The sequence below is a fragment of the Solanum tuberosum genome, unplaced genomic scaffold, assembly GCF_000226075.1.
Source record: "Solanum tuberosum cultivar DM 1-3 516 R44 unplaced genomic scaffold, SolTub_3.0 scf00255, whole genome shotgun sequence".
Taxonomy (NCBI): domain Eukaryota; kingdom Viridiplantae; phylum Streptophyta; class Magnoliopsida; order Solanales; family Solanaceae; genus Solanum; species Solanum tuberosum.
Window position 1 is genome coordinate 798,057 of NW_006239184.1, and position 17,628 is coordinate 815,684.

Consider the following 17,628-nt stretch of genomic DNA (forward strand, 5'->3'; position numbering starts at 1 on the left):
TCAAAAGAATCTCATCAATTATGGCTGATTATTATGGGCAACCCCAACATACTCAGCACCAGTTCCTCCACGGAGCTGGGCAGCAGCCTCGTTCTCACCAGATGGTGAAGGCAGCTACTGCGGTTACCGCCGGTGGATCTCTTCTTCTTCTGTCCGGGTTAACTTTAGCTGCAACGGTGATTGCGCTCACTATAGCGACCCCCGTGCTGGTGATTTTTAGCCCGGTGATTGTACCTGCTGTTATTACTCTCTTTTTGTTGTTCTCAGGGTTTTTGGCTTCCGGCGGATTTGGCGTAGCGGCGATAAGTGTGTTGTCGTGGATTTATCGATACGTGACGGGAAAGCGACCACCCGGTGCAGATCAGTTGGAGCAAGCAAGGCGTAAGTTGGCTACTAAAGCTGGGGAGATGAAAGATAAGGCTCAGGAGTTTGGGCAGCAGCACATCACTGGAACCCACCAGACTTGAGCGCTACTGTATAAGTTGTACTTAAATTTATTTATTCAATGCTGCGTTGTGTTTGTAACTTCTTTCAGCTTTGTGTTTTGTTATTTTTTGTGTTGTACCTACTGTTGCTATGAGGCTCGTCTTCATGACTGAGTCGGCAATAATATAAATTTTGTAATAGTCTTGTCTTTTGGAAAATTTTAATAAATGGAGCTGATGTTGTACTATACTTAGTTGTATATTTAATTAAGAAACTTATACTCCCCGTCCCATCTTAATTGGCTAACTAAAAATATTTGTCTAATATCACATCTTACTAATATTGAACTTAATTATTTATAAAATTAATTATATTTTTTCTATTTCACCCTTATAATCAATGTTGAAAAAAAACCCATACAATAAAAGGACATGAAACAAAAATAAAAAATAAAAAGTAAAAAGACAAAAAGGTTTTTCGAATTAAAATATTCTTTTATAAATTTATTTTTTTGTGAAATAAAAGAAAACATTGTTTTAAATTCAAATATTTTTGAAGATTATTATTTATCACATTAAATATAAACATTTCAATTTTCATTTCAACAAATTTAAGATTTAAATATAAAAATATAAGATGAAATTAATGCTATTAATAAATATTAAATTTTGTATGAAATATATTCTAATTTTTACCAAATTTAGAGATTATTTTTCTAAAATTAGTTGACTTAACTATGGTTATTATATTTGTTAATATAATATAATTTTGATCTTTAAATTTTAAATAAGACACATGTCCCTTTTCTAGGAATTTTTGACCAAAATAAGCCATTGTTTAAATCAATTCACCAAAATAGTATGTTTTTAAATTTTTTTACGAAACTAGTATAAACGTAGTCCACAGTAACGTTTTATGCTTTATTTTATTTTTAAAAAAATTAATGAGAAAAAGACGGACTGCTAACGGCATTAAATAATAATACGTAACTGGGAATCATACGTTATTGGGAATAACGTTTTAAGCATATATCTTTTAATCCTATACTAGAATAAAAAACCCCAATTTAGTTGTACTAATTGCAGAAGAAAAAATGGGGAGATTGACGGAAGACCCAAAAAACCCGTCTTCTTTCTCCTAATCTACCTTCAGGTTGCAAAATAAACAAAAACCCATCTTGCTCTTACAGAATTGACTCTTAATCTTTACTCGATTTGAAATCCTTTTGTTCTATACAAGAGATTTGAGAGTTTTGTTCGACTATTGAAGATTAGACACACTACAAGAGATTGGAGGTGCAACTTTCAAAAATTTGAAGGACGTCTGCAGATTTGCTTTAAAAAAGGTCTAAAACCTTTGAAAAAGAAGAATTTTTTTGTGATTGAGGTAATTTTGTCATACACTGATATAGTTTATCTTATAGTTGATGAATTTGTTGTTTACTTTTTGTTAAAAAATGACATTTTAGTTTCTGTTTTCCCCCTTTTTATGAGAATAAGAAATTATATGTACTTGAAACTATTTGAGTGATGATATTCAATTTCCTCAACAGTTGCGACTCTTATAGAAAAGCTTATATTTTAATTGATATGATTGAAAATGTTCGTGGTGAAGCATTTGAGGAAAGTTTCTAAGTTACGTTATACTTGAGTTTGATTTGCTTTGTTAGTTTGGCTCATTATTTTAAAAATAATTACTTCTATATAGGTATTTCTTTTATGGCTGCTAATAATGCATACCAATTGGATCCCGAACCACTTGATCCATGTGTATTAACTGAACAGCTCACTCATAGGTCACGAGATATATGGATAGGAAATGATAATATGATTTTGAACACAAGGAAATGTGATGGGAAGTTTTGGGACCTAGTAAATGAACATCCCATCCATCCACGAGTTCTAGATGTGATTAAAGTATCCGAATTATATGGTGTTTATAGATCTCATAGGCCTGTTATAGATCGTAGTTTAATCACTGCACTAGTTGAAAGATGACGTCCTGAGACTCATACATTCCATTTTAGGACGGGTGAGGCTACGATCACCTTGCAGGACGTGGAGATATTGTATGGCTTACCCGTGAAAGGTAATCCGGTAGTTGGGTATGAGCCACAGAGGTCTGTAGTTGATTGGCAAAATATTTGTCAAAGATTATCAGGTTTTACTCCACACCCTCAAGACTTTAAATATAGTAGTCTCAAGGTCTCTGCACTTAATGCACACTTGAGACTTCAGCCACGGTTGCCTGACTTGGCAACACAGGATATGGTCAACGAGAAGGCTAGGTATTATATGTTTTGGATGATTGCTGGTTTAATGTTGGCAGACACATTTGGCGGTCTTTTAAAGCTTATGTACTTGCATATGCTGGAAGATATCACTGCAGTAGGGTCTTACAGTTGGGGTAGTGCAACCCTAGCATACTTGTATCGCTTTCTTTGTAAAGCCTCCCAAAGTACCCAAAATGAGATTGCTGGATTCCTACCACTACTTCAAGTATACCCAATAATTACACTTAGTATTTCTTGAAATTTTATCTAGTTTATAATTATCTATTATGTTTAGATTTGGGCATGGGAATGAGTTACTGTCCTTAGGCCTCAGATTGTAGCACAAAGAGACACGATGAATATTTTCCCTGTTGGTTTACCTAGGGGTCCACATACTGCTAGATTGTTTGCACATTTTAGTTGGACCGACACTACCAAACATGTGTTAAGAGTTTTCAGGGATGCGCTTGATTCCATGACAGAAGATCAAGTAAGATGTTGTATTAGTTTTCTCTTAACTTTCATATATATATATTGTAATTGTGAACACTTCTTTTTGTTATAGTTTATTTGGGAGCCATATTCTTTTGACATAATTGAGAGTCTTCTCGAATATTGTCGCGTTGGAAGAGATATATGGCGTGCTAGAGTTCCAATTTTTTTTGGGATGTTGTGGAGGTTCATTTACCCGATCGAGTTATGAGGCAATTTGGATTGGTACAGGCGATACCATCTCCATTTCCATTTGACGCTACACATTTTCAGCATAATCGTCGAGGAAGACCAAACACAAATTGAGAGTTAGAGCATGCCCAATGGTTGCATTTTTGGAACCATATTGACCAATATGTATGTAATGCACCAATCCTTCATGGATCACTTCAGTATGATGATCCCTACCTTATTTGATTCAGACGTATTACTCGTTTTATCATTGGTAATCCTATTTCGAGTCCTCAACAACAACAAGGTTACGTGCCTAATGCGACGGCATACGAAACAATGGTAAGTTTGATAACTTAATTTTTCTTTACTTTGACTTGTCCAGTTAGCATATTGGATTAGTAGAATCTTGTTCATTAACATTCTATCAAAGTTTGTACTTCATATTTGTGGATATGATTTGTCCAGGTAACATATATATCAAAGTTTTCCTCATCTGTTCTACTTGTACTTCATATTTGTGGATATGATTTCATTCTCTCCATGGTGTCCTAATTTACTGGTCTGCCACATTTTTTATGAAAATTGACTCAACATGTTAAAATCTGATTCCCTTATTAATTTTGCGTGGTTTACAAACTTGGTCAACTTGGCTAGCATGTTTCTTAATCTTTTCAGTACCCGATTTCCTCATAGAATTAATTATTTTGTCCAGGCACGTCATATTCTTTTGATGGTTAATAAAGAAATATCACTCGGTGATAACCCATCAATGGAGGAATTTTACGGGTTTCGTGCAATGGTGCGGGATGAAGGATCTAATTGTTTGGCATATGTGCAAGAGGCAGATATGATTCATGTGCAAGCCAATTATAGAAGAGATGAGCTAATGTCTGACCATTTGCATCCCCCCTATTCGTCGGCAAGGAAAAGGTGGTGTTGCGGGTAGGAAGGTACGTGTTTTTGAGAGAGGTCGAGCGCCTATTGAAATGGGTGAAGATGATCAATAGCCACACAAGATTTCCAAGCAGCCTCGGATTATGAACCAACAAACGCTGAGATTGTGCCATACATGACACCATAGACTCCACAAATTTCAAGGGATCCAAGTCTTACATCACTTGAAAATGTATTTGGTAGTAATCAACCTCAACATTTTGACAACGCCCCGAACTTTTCCTCATCGCCTGTAGAAGGTAATGAGTTGAATGATTCTAACAATGAAGTGGATGGTGATGAGTTGGAGGATGCAAATCAAGGTGCAAGCCAAGGTGGTGAACCATCGGTGAAGAAAAAACGTAAAAAAATTTCTAAACTTTGTGGGACTGGTACTTTAAAATCTTCACATTATTCTTTGACATAAGTGTTCCTTTTTAGTTGAATAATTGAAAAAATGTTCTTACTTTTCAAGGAGTCATCATCTTAATCAGCACCGCCAAAAAAAAAAAAAAAAGATAACAAAGTTTCTGTGTTAACAAAGAAAAAAGGCAAAGGATGAATCATGTGGTTCCAAGTAAGCTTATAATTCTTAGTCTTTCAATTGTCGCATTCGTATCAGATTCTTTATGAACTCTTTCTAAATGGATTGACCTTTGGAGGTCATGTAAGTGAATGGACTTTAAATGGATTTTATGTTGAACAATTGACCTGCTATATGTTATGTTTATGTTTATATCTATTGGCCTTTTGTATCCAGAACGTTAGGACTGATGTGGTACAATTTTCTCCATAAATGGGACTGAAACATATAGTTAATTCAATATTGAAGTTACACCAGTTAAAGCAATAAGAAAAGATTGTATATTTGTATTAGGTGGTATTAGAAAGATTTTTTTTGTCTTTTCAGTCTCATTCAATTGTTTTTGTTGTCTGCATCACTTTGTTTCTCGGCTGGTTGTTTGAATCATGGATAAGGAATGCATTTCAGTTGTAATACCCCAGAATTTTCAGGCCTTATCACTTTGTCATTTTGGTACTTATTGATGACATTAGGAAGTTGTGAGTTGGCTGCAACACGCTGGAAACTTGGTGGTAACAGTCTGGACGGTAAGTTGTTGCTAAGGTGAAGATCCAATAAAGGTACTCCAAATTGAGCATGTCTGGCTCCCTGTATGCCTGCAGTGATGTTGTCAGATAAACAACAGAAAGGACTGCTGGACCTGAGGGGGTTGCCTGAAAAAAATGGTAACTGAAACATAGTTACTAATTGTGTCGATTTGTCATGAATTTAGATTTATGTTGTTCTGTAACTTGAATATTTTAAATGTAGTCTATGTTATAAAGGTAGTACTTACTAATATGCTCGTGGCATAGGTAATTGTGGCATTTTCTAAAACCACCCCAATTAATTTTGTGTGGGTCAAAAACTCCCACAAATCAATAAGAACCCCTCCACAAAATGACCTTTTTTTTAGTAGTGACTTTAGTTTTTGAAATTCCAGCAAAGAACTTCATTTTGGTGGTTAATTTTTTATCACTTCATTTTAATGGTGTCAAGTATTGTAGCAATATAATAGAAAGATAGATACAAAAATTTAATTATTATTTGAATTACGTTACAGTAGCTAACTAAAAGAAAATTATCATAACTAGACATTGACCCACAATTGGAATTAACACAATTACACTAATACAAAACTATCCACTTAAACTTAATTACGATCTGGACATCGGCGCCTATCATGCCAGGTTTGTCTACATAATCCACAAGCTCGCTCATATACAGCAGCACCACGATCCATCTCATTAGGTATTCTAGTTGTCCTTGACTGATTGAGACGACGATAGAATTCATTACTTTCCATTCTAAAATTAGGAGATGACCAATACGCCTCATGGCCAACTGGTGAGAAGGACCCATAATATGTTGCAACATAATTCTCTACAGTGAAATGTTCACTAACAAAGTTTCTAGCTAGCCCTCCCATTCTATCAGTGACCTTCATGACATGTGAACATGGAAAATGCAAATTAACCCATTTTCCACAATCACATTTCTTTCATTAAGTGAAACACAATGAGGATTACCACCATTACCATCAACCTGTATAGATCTAACCTCATATACCCCTGTGGGTATATTCCAATAAAAAAAAGTGCCTTTTTGAACTTTCATAGTTCTTCTCCCACTTCATTTTGAACCTTTCGGTCCACAATTCATCTTGTTCTAAAAGTTGTTGCGCTTTTTGAGACCTACGAGTGTATCGTTCAACAGTTTGCTCTAATGAAAGTCTAACCATAACAATGACTGGCAAGCCTCGTGCTTTTTTCAACACTCCATTGAACGACTTTGAAAGATTTGTTGTCAACACTCCCCATATTTTTCCACCATCATGGCTAACAGTCCATTTGTCCAAGGGGATTTCCATAAGATATTCATATGCTTCTTCATTTTCTTCTCTAATTTGCCAAATCAATGATTCAAATTTTCTTACTTGATGGGCTGAAGCTGCCCTCCACATCAGCCTACTAAGATCCTTGTTTGGAAATCGAGATTGAAAGTTGCTCTTAAGATGCCTTATACAATATCGATGGAAGACTCGAGGCTCCTGAAATCGGCGTAACTCCTGCAAACTAGTCAAAATTCCTTTTGTCCTATCAGATATAACACAAATATCTTCTCTATGTTTTATCACATATGCACCTAAATTCCTAAAAAACCATTTCCAGGCCTCTTTCGATTCTTTGTCTACAATAGCAAACGCTAGAGGAAGAATGTTATCATTTCCATCAATTCCAACAGAAATTAATAATTTGATCTCATACTTTCCATAAATATGAGTTCCATCTACTGAAATAACAGGACGACATGTTCGAAATCCATCAATGCATGACTTGAAAGCCCAAAACACAAATTTAAAAGTTTTTACCTCTAATGAACTCATTGACTCTTCGTGTTTCCATTCCACAACTGTTCCATGGTTAAAGTGTTGAAAAGCTGCAAAAAATTTGGGTAGGTCACTAAATGATTTCTTAAAGTCACCATACACCAATTCAAACGCGCGTTGACGTCCAAGCCACGCTTTTCTATATGTTATTTGATGACCAAATTTTTCGTGAACCTTGGAAATGACATCTACCACCAAAACCTTAGGATTTTTTTGAATTTGATTTAGAATCAAAGATGCAATTAAATTGGTATTTAGGTTGGCATGACCACTAGAAAGCCCCTCAGTCTCACATCTATGATTTTCAATATATTTTCCTATTTTCCAAAGGTTATCTCCAACCTTTCGTCCTCGGAGAAACCACAAGCAACCCAATAAAGTATGAAACTTGTATCATTAAACAAGCAACCCAATAAAGTATGAAACTTGCATCTTACAACCCATAAACTCTTGTTTGATGTCACCACCTTGAACTCTTTATATTTTTTCAAACTGCAAATTGTCACAGCTTGTTTTAATTTTTCTTTACTACTAAAAACATACCTTTTTTCAAATCTTTTGTGGCATCTTCAGACCAGACCGAACAATACTCCATCTCAGATTCACATGTAGACATGAAAATGTCTTCCTCATTATCCAATGTTCTAAAATAGTGTACATCATGATTTTGCACTTCAGACACATCTCGTTCAAATTGATTAGGAAGATTTATACCAATGTCATTTTGAGAAAAATACTCTAGTATCATTGATATCTTCATCAGATTCACTTTCACCATCATCTTTTGAAGGTTCATCTTCTTCCGAACTTTCTTCACTAATTTCAACATTTACATCACTATATGGATCAACGTTGGTCTCATTTTCTCTGTGGAAAAAGAATTTAATTAAATTCTAGAAAAATTATGAGACATAGAAGCTTGTTTTAAAATCAGTAATTTATACTCTAAAAGGTTATTTTAAAAAACAATTAAGGTAATTAATCACAAAAAATATCACTATCTATCTCTGTATGTATATTTATAATGTGTAAAATTATGTTATCAACTAATTATCTTAAAAATTCAGTAAAACATAAATTTGTTGTTTTACCTGCCCTCATATTCCCTCGGGCTATTGTCAACATGTCTTTGGCTACTTGAACCTTCACCAAATTGATCGTTGGTCACGCATTAACAATTGTTGGAATGGTGGTTGAGCAATCGGTTCTGCATAATGAAGGTTGATTAACCGTGGCAAATCTATGATTTTGAGCCAATAAATTCATGTGATAACCATGCTGACCACTAATTTTGAAATATATCATTTTGATTTGTTGATTTGGTCTTTACATACATTTTCAAAACATTTATGTCAATCTTATCCGCAAAGTTTTGAGGTATAAAAAAAATTGTAGCAAAGATTGATCATCCTCAATTTTAAACTCAATGAACCTTGTATGGTTACCTTGAATCGAACAAGGATATTTTCCCGAAATATCCATTTGAATATTTTCACTAGTTATACCAATTTTCTCATGCAATAATTCAACCAATTCAACATACTTCATTGAAGTATACATGCTAATAATCATTCTAGCACATTCAGTATACCTGAATCCGTTCATTTCAGTAATTATTCCGCCATCCCAATACAAAGCAACCATCACATTATGTTCAAAATTCGCCATTTTTATTCCTACACATAAAAATAAGTCATCTTTTTAATTAATAAATTAGAAAAATAATTTGAAAGCTATGGTAAAATAATAACATAATATGATATATTGACTTGACTTATTTAATTCATACCTTTGTGAATATTGTTTCAAAATTGGGCTACATAAACAAAAGTTTGACTGAATATTGTTGGAATGTGTTCTGTTACAACAAGGTTTATTTTATAACCATATCTGTGGTCAGTTTAAAAAATGAAAAAGTTGACTTTAACATAGTGTCGTAATTGATATTCAATATTTAATGTAAAAATGTGATCTACAGTAACGTTTTATGATCTGTATAGCAGGATTTGATTCTTAATTTGCAGAATTCGATGGCCCGTGATTAAATCTACATAAAACGTGACTGCCAGTAACGTTTTATAATTTGTAAAATCTGCAGGATTCGATTCTTTAATTGCAGAGCCCGTGACTCTGAGCTTTAGCTGTAAAACGTGATCTACAGTAACGAAATATAAAACGTTACTTAACGTTTTAGCTCTAAAACGTGATTCAAGATAACGAAGTATAAAACGTTATTGACAATAACGTTTTATTTCTCTTTACTCCGTGAACTTTGCCTTTTTCCCATTAAATTTTTTAAAATAAAATAAAGTATAAAACGTTACTGTGAACCACGTTTATACTAGTTTTGTAAAAAAAAATTAAAACATACTATTTTGGTGAATTGATTTAAACAATGGCTTATTTTGGTCAAAACTTCCTTTTCTAGGGGTGCACTTTGATAAAATGGAGGAAAGGGGTAATGAAGGGGAGCCGGATCCTAATATTTCAATAACAAAATAGCAGAGTTTAATTAAATTATTAGGATTTCTTAATTATCTTCCCAAATTATTAGGATTTCAATAACAAAATAACAGAGGGAGGCGGTCATTTGGTTTTTGTCTGTATTACGTGTTTGATTTATGATTTTTAATTTTAAACACATAACCGATAAGAAAATGTTCTTTCTACTGTAAAAGTTTTATTTATTTATTTATGATTCACATCCTAAAAAAATAGCCTAACCTCTTTATTTTCTCTTGCAAGATAATCAAGTTATCGCATTTTTTCTCAAATTTAACGAGGGCAAAGTGGGAATATACATAAAAAAAAAATTAAAAAGAAGAAATGAAACAAAATATAAGGAAAAGAACTCGATAAAAAGAAGGCTACTTTCGTGATTTTCATATCCATTTCCGACGATTTCATGTGCAAAAAAAGGCATTCAGTATCAGGTCCATTTATGTTGATGAGAACATTAATTTGCTACGTATAGACGCAAAATCGATTCAAATAGTATTTTATTCATCATCATATAGAATCATTACAAGTTGAAGAATACGACACAATTAAATAATTAATGAGAACATTAATTTGCTACAATATATAACAATTTTTGTTTTGTGCCATTTTCTTTTTTATTATTTGTTTATTAATTTTGCCCTGACTAAATTTAACATAAAAGTGGTTTCATTATTTTGCAAGACAATGAAGAGGTGAGGGTGTAAGTTGTATAACATAAGTTTTAAAAATATATAATTAGACAGGGTGCAATTTATTTTTATTGGCTAGACAACTTAAAATATTTGAAGGACATGGCATAAATAGAAAAAGATGGAGTAATATTTATTGTTTAAAAATTACGTAATTTTTTTTTATAAATCATAATAATTAATAATTTAAAATATTATAAACCATATAGAAATTTGGATAGTTCTCTAATTTGTGAATAGCAACTCTTATATCTAGGAGTCTTAGAAGTTGAAGCATTATTTTTAAAAATGAATTCTGGGTGCGACAATCTTCCAACTTTTTTGTAAAAAATCTTATACCGTTTTGATTTATTTTTTTCTGATTTTAATTCTTTTAATTACAATTTATTTTTATAAATTAACTTAAAGTGCTAAGATAAGATAATAATTATTTGCAACAAATTGTAAAGTGAAAAAATAAATTACAATTACAAATAAAATATGAAGAAACATGACTTTATTAATAAAATAAAGTGGGTACAAATCTTTTATATTCTTATCTCACATTTTAATCTCTTTATGAATATCTCATAAATTTATGGAGTTTTCGAGATTTATTTGAGAAAGACATATTGAATGTCTTCATGATTTCTTTATGAATACCCAGAAATATAAATATTCAAGAATTTATGGGATACTCAAGATGTTTTTCAAGTGAATATAATTTTACATAGATATGAACTAAGGTTGAACCTAACTCTAATTGAACACATCTTGTAGAGTTTTCATGAGAATTGAATACGTCTTGTAGAGTCCCATAAAATTTCGACATTTACATTAATGAATGAGAAAAATAAATAAAAAGTAAGTAAAAGGAAAATCAATATTTTTTTTAAAAAGAAAAAAATGAATATATATAAAAATTTCAAATATTAATAATTATGTGTACTGATTAATTATAAAATATCCGATTAACAAAATATTTAATTAATTATCATTCTTTCAAGTTTTTCGCTTCTCACTTGCTTTTAAAAGAGTGAGCACAGTAAACTCTCTGTCACCACAACATCAAAAAGTGTTTTTGTTACATTTCACTTGAAGGGATCGATCCTTATAATACCTTTTCCCAATATGAATCATTAATTTTCTCAACCTAAACCTATTCTTAATTCTTAGATGGGACGGGGTTTGGGTGGTTGGAAGCTGATTTTTTTTTTTTAGAAAATAGTAAAAAAGAAAAATTAATTGTTGAAATATTTATTTGAATTAGTTAAATACGTTTAAATTAGTTTTTCTTTTTTCCTTCTTATAATTTTAAATTATTTTTTGACCAAAATATCATAGATTTTCATTCTAAATATGTTTTTTGTGTTTGTTGATGCACAATATGCACACACATTGCAAGTTGATGAGAAGAGTGACATCTATAGCAATGGGTCGTGTTACTGGAAATTTTATCAGGGGAAAGTATTGAGATACAACTGTTAGTTAGAGATTAGCTACTGATATGGCAAATTAGTTTGTTAGATTAGCTGGCATGTCAAAGTAATTAGTAATGTGAATCAAGTTAGTTATAACTAATTCTTCCAGCTATGATATAGGTGATTGATGTATACAAGTATATGTAAAGCTCAGTTGAGCTCATTCAATATAATTCAATACACGTTTTACTTTTACACTGTTAATCTTCTTCCTAGTTTGGAATCTGTGAAACCTCCATTGAAGGAGTTAACATGGTATCAGAGCAAGTGACAGAATCGACATCAATGGCGATAGAGCTTGTAATTCCTTACACTCATCCACTTTACTTGCATCCATCAGATGCTTCGGGATCTGTACTTTGTCCTGTTAAGTTGACGGGATCGAAGAATTATGGATTATAGCGGAGATCTATGCGAATTGCTCTGTTAGCAAAACGGAAGTTAGATTTGGTGATAGGAATATGTAAGAAGGCAAGCTTCGAGGCTAAGTATCATGATCAGTGGGACACTTGCAATGCGATTGTCCTATCTTGGATCATGAATATTGTAGCTCCTAGTCTCTTGAGTGGGATTGTATATGCATCTGATGCATCTTTTGTTTGGGAGGATCTGCACGAATGATTTGATAAGGTCAATTGTGTAAGGATATACTAATTACATAGAGAGATAGCTACGATTGCACAAGGGACTGATGTTGTTTCAGTTTAATTTACGAAATTGAAGGAATTGTGGGCTGAATATGATACGATGGTGGTGTTTCCAAGCTGTGAATGCCCAAAATCGAAGGACTGTATTGAGCATCTTCGACAACAACGACCGATGCAATTCCTTGGAGGGTTGAATGAATCACACTCTTAGGCGAGAATGCAGATCCTTATAAAGACCACTGAACCAACACTTAATCAAGCATATGAGATGATAATAAAGGAGGAAAGTCAGAAGTATGATATGGATTGCAATACTGTGGGGATCAAAACTGTAACTGAAGGGAATGATATCACAACATTTTGGACTGCTAAGCAACCTCCAAAACCTAGATACAAGAACCCTAATGCATTCTGTGATCACTGTAACGAAAGGTCATACAGCTGATTGGATATCCTTCATAGTTCAAAGGGAAGAAAAAGGAAGGATGCAATATGCAGTATAATACTTCTGTTTCTCCTCAAAATTCACAATTACTTAGTTCTGAATATGGTGTTCATAATGCAAGTTATATGATTGCATCTTCTCATGGAAATTTATCCTTTTATCATAATCATAATGCAGGTGAGATCCTTAAACAGGTTGGAGGAAATAGTCACAGATCTGGTGATTTTCCTGGTTATTTTCCATCTGCACCTCAGGGATCTAGGGATTTCAATCGAGCAGTAGCAGGGATAAGTTTTCCTGGATATGGAACTGCAGGTATTCCTGGTCATGGCGGAGGAGGAATAAATATGGCTTTCACAAAAGGAAGTCGTCCAGCTTTAGCTTTCACAGGAGGAGGTCATCCTGTTTCACATGGATCTGGTCCTCACTCACATGGATCTCACTCTCCTGATGTTACAGGTATTATCAATTGCTCTGTAGTGCATAATTCACCTGGTTATAGGTAGATAGTTGACACAGGGGCCACTAATTATATGGTATCCACTCACAAATTGCTTTATGAGACTCAAAGTTCATCTCCAAATGAGTCTAACAAGGTTCATTTACCTAATGTTCAACAAATACCTATTGCTCTAATTGGGAAATCTAAACTTGAGCAAGGAGACATATCTCATGTTTTATACATTCCTGATTTTAATTACAACTTGTTATCAGTTTTTCAACTGACCAAAGAACTACAGTGCTGTATGGTATTTTATCCTGATCATTGCATGCTGCAGGACCTTCACACTGGGATGTGAAGAGGACTGGCAATCTGGAGAATGGTCTATACTACTGGTCACACAATATTGGTTCTGCTGTTGCACCCTCAACTGCTTTAAGCTTGATGGACACTGCTGATTTGTGGCATAAAAGACTAGGGCACATCCCTCACATGATTCTCCAACAAATGCACTTACCATATATTTTAGCTACTTCAAAATACCCTTCTTGTAGTATTTGCCCTTTGGCAAAACAAACTAGAATACCTTTCCCTCAAAGCACTAGTAGATGTAATAATGTGTTTGACTTGATACATGGTGATGTTTGGGGTCCATACAGAACGCCCACTTATGATGGTAATAGATATTTTCTTACCTTAGTAGATGATTGTCGTCGAATGGTCTGGACATTTCTCCTAAAATTGAAAAGTGATGTTTCTGTTGTATTGAAGGATTTTTTCAATCTAATACACAGACACTTTGATAGTCATGTCAAGGTATTCAGAAGTGATAATGGTTCAGAGTTTTTTAACTCTCATTGTAGTGAATTATTTCGAACTGCAGGCATAGTTCATTAGAGTTCTTGTCCTTATACTCCTCAACATAATGGAGTTGTAGAAAAAAGGCATAGGCAGATTCTTGAGGTTGCTAGAGACATTAGATTTCAAGCCAATTTGCCTGTCAAGTTCTGGGGAATATGTGTACAAAATGTTGTTTACTTGATCAATAGAATACCATCATCTGCACTTTCAGGGAAATCTCCTTTTGTTGTGTTCTTTGGGAGGGAACCTTCCTTGCAACATCTCAAAGTTGTGGGCTGTTTATGCTATGTTGTCAATCACAATACAAATGGTGACAAATTTAGTGCTAGATCCATTAAGGCAATATTTTTAGGCTACTCCACCATACAAAAGGGGTACAAGCTTTATAATCCTTTTACCAGGTCATTCTTTATTAGCAGGGATGTTTCTTTTAGGGAGAATGAATATCCTTTTCAACATAATCTTGAGTTCACTTAATCTGCAACATGTAATTCTCTTTGACATGTTTGCTTATGATGACCAAACCATTACCATTGATACACCTGAGTTGCCTAGTGAAGCACCTAAGTTGCCTATTCTATCGGATCCACCTTCTCCACCTGATACATTTGAGGCACAACTTAGAAGATCTACTAGGTCATCTAAATCTCCTGGTTGGTTACATGGTTTTGTCCATGTTGTTTCTTCTCTTGCTTCATGTTCAATACCTTGTTCTACTGCTCATCCCCTCTCCACATATATGTCTTATGCCTCTTTATCTTCCTCTTACTTACAGTCCTTTTGCAATTTTTCTGTTGTATGAGAACCTCCTTCTTATGAAGAAGCTATGCAAAATCCACAGTGGATTGATGCCATGAATAGGAGCTTAAGGCTCTGCATGACAACCATACATGGAAACTGGTTACACTGCCTCCTGGGAAGAAGGCAATAGGTTGTAAATGGGTATACAAAGTTAAGTTTAATGCCCAAGGTGAGGTGGAAAGGTACAAAGCAAGGCTGGTGGCTAAGGGGTACACACAACATGAGGGGTTAGATTATCAGGAAACCTTTTCTCTTGTTGTCAAAATGGTCACTGTGATGGTGGTTTTATCTTTGGCTGCTATGAATAGTTGGATTCTACATCAGATGGATGTATTTAATGCATTTCTACAGGGTGATCTGGTTGAGGATGTTTGGTTCCTCCCCCTGGTCTGTTAAGTGAGGGGGAGCTTTCCAAATTGTGTAAGCTTTAGAAATCACTTTATGGTTTGAAACAAGCTTCTAGGAAATGGAACTTGAAGTTGTGTGAGGCCCTCATTGGTTCTGATTTTGTTCAGAGTCATCATGACTATTCTTTATTTAGAAAGTGTTCTGGTTTTGAGATAGTGCTCATATTGGTTTATGTAGATGATCTTTTGATCACTGGTCCCAGTTCTCAGCTGATTCGGGAGACCAAAGCTATGCTTCAGACTCATTTCAAGATCAAGGACTTGGGGGATATGAGATACTTCCTTGGTCTTGAGATTGCTAAGAGTAAAGAAGGCATTGTTGTGAACCAAAGAAAATTTACCTTTGATCTTATTTCAGAATTTGGACTGGTATGAACCAAACTAGTCAGTACTCCTCTGGAGGTTAATCAAAGATTTACTAGTCAAGAGTTTGATATGCACTATGAACCTCAGGAAACACATGAAAATGTAACACTCAATGATCCTATAGGTTATCAGAAATTGGTTGGTAAGCTGCTTTATCTCACAATGACAAGGCCAACAATTAGCTATGCAGTGCAAAACCTTAGTCAGTTTATGCACAAGCCAAAAAAATCCCACATGGATGGAGCTTTGAGAGTGGTCAAGTACCTGAATAATGCACCAGGTCTAGGGATTACACTATCATCTTGTAATGACTCGGAAAATGATAGAATGAACTTGAGCCTTGACGTTTGGGTTAGTGGGGAGCTTAGGTTGATGTTTATGCTGTTTTAGAACTTAAATGGAGCTAGGTAGCATCCTAGGGTTCAAGCAAGGGACTAGGCTAGCGAGTTAGCCTAGTGGACTGCCCAGTTGACCAGCCTTTGAGTAATCCCACTGGAACAGACGAGCAAGGGGCAGATTTTTAAAGTTACGACTTTTAGGGTCAACTTCAAATGATGATATCTTTTAGCTCAAAATTAATTAGGTGGGCCATTACCTATCCAATTAAAGGTATCTGAGTCCTATTTTCAACGCCACCGAGTTTGCCCTTTTCCGATCTCGGAGTAAAAAGTTATACCCAAAATAATGAAACACTTCCAAAAAGGACGAGCTTAAACGGGTTTAGTGAAAACTTTTAAGTTTAACTTTGTGGGTCCTTAATTCTTTTCCTAAGTTGAGTCCCTATTATTCTTTACCTTTCCTAGCAATTATAAAACCCTTCTAGACCAAATTCTTCCATTTTAAGTCACTCCAATTAGAATTAAAAAGAAACCCACCTCCTCTCAAATATTTCTCTCTCTACAATCCTCCATTTAAGAAGGTCAAGAACTTGGAGCTAGAGCTTGGATTGAAGGTGGTTTCTTCATCAATTTTCTTGGGGAATCTTAACAAAGGGTATGGTGACCCTTGATCCTTGATTATCTTTCCTTCAAGGAGTCCATTAAAAAGGGTTTCAAAAGTCTTCAAAGAACAAAACTTCTATTTTCTATTCTAGGTATGGGTTCATGGGTAAAATGTTTTCAAAGTCATTATATTGGTGAATTGAAGTTCTATTTATGATTTTAAGATGATTTTATATGAAACTTCTTCAAGAACCCATGTTTTCATTAAAAAGCCTTGAATTTGCTTATGAAGTGGGTTTAATGCCTATGATTTAATGTTGATGAAATTGTGTTTAGATCGGATTGTATTGTTAATTTATATGGTTTTGTATATCAATTTATGATGAATTGTTGGTATATGGATGAATTGAGGATTGTGGCCTTATGGACAAATTATGGGTGAATCACCTTGTGGTGATAGAATTGTTGGGAATTGAGTAATGGTTATTATGGCTTTGGAGGATGGTAAGTTGGATTAATCTCATATTATGGATAAAATTGTTCTTGCTTGGTTTGATCCACTTATGGTGGAGGTGTTTAATTATGGAATGTATTGTGACCATGGCCTTGAAGGCATAGTATGAGAAATTTAAGTGTTACATGACATTTTATGAATGGACATTCAATGGAGCTAATATGATCATGTTATGAACATAAATGTGTTATTATTGAAAGGATTTTTCTCAATTTGACACTCATGAATGTTGATGATAGAATATGAAGGATTCTCCAATATATTGCATATCTCGAATTGGTAGAGCTTGTGCATCATTTTCTTGT

At 34.1% G+C, this 17,628-nt stretch overlaps 1 protein-coding gene and 1 long non-coding RNA gene across 2 annotated transcripts; both read left to right on the forward strand.

Annotated features, from left to right (window-relative positions):
• On the forward strand, positions 1–467 carry LOC102594926 (oleosin 1). The gene has a single exon (XM_006357871.2). The coding sequence runs from the start codon at positions 21–23 to the stop codon at positions 465–467; it is 447 nt and encodes a 148-aa protein (XP_006357933.1). The 5' UTR covers positions 1–20.
• A 4,335-nt stretch (positions 468–4,802) lies between these two features.
• LOC107062714 (uncharacterized) lies at positions 4,803–5,643 on the forward strand. Its single transcript, XR_001474790.1, has 2 exons — positions 4,803–4,874; positions 5,354–5,643. It is a non-coding gene; the product is annotated as an uncharacterized lncRNA (long non-coding RNA).
• The last annotated feature ends 11,985 nt before the right edge of the window (positions 5,644–17,628 follow it).

What these genes read in the sequence shown, in the direction of transcription:
- LOC102594926 (XM_006357871.2), top strand. Translation starts at nt 21, where the DNA reads ATGGCTGATTATTATGGGCAACCCCAACATACTCAGCACCAGTTCCTC.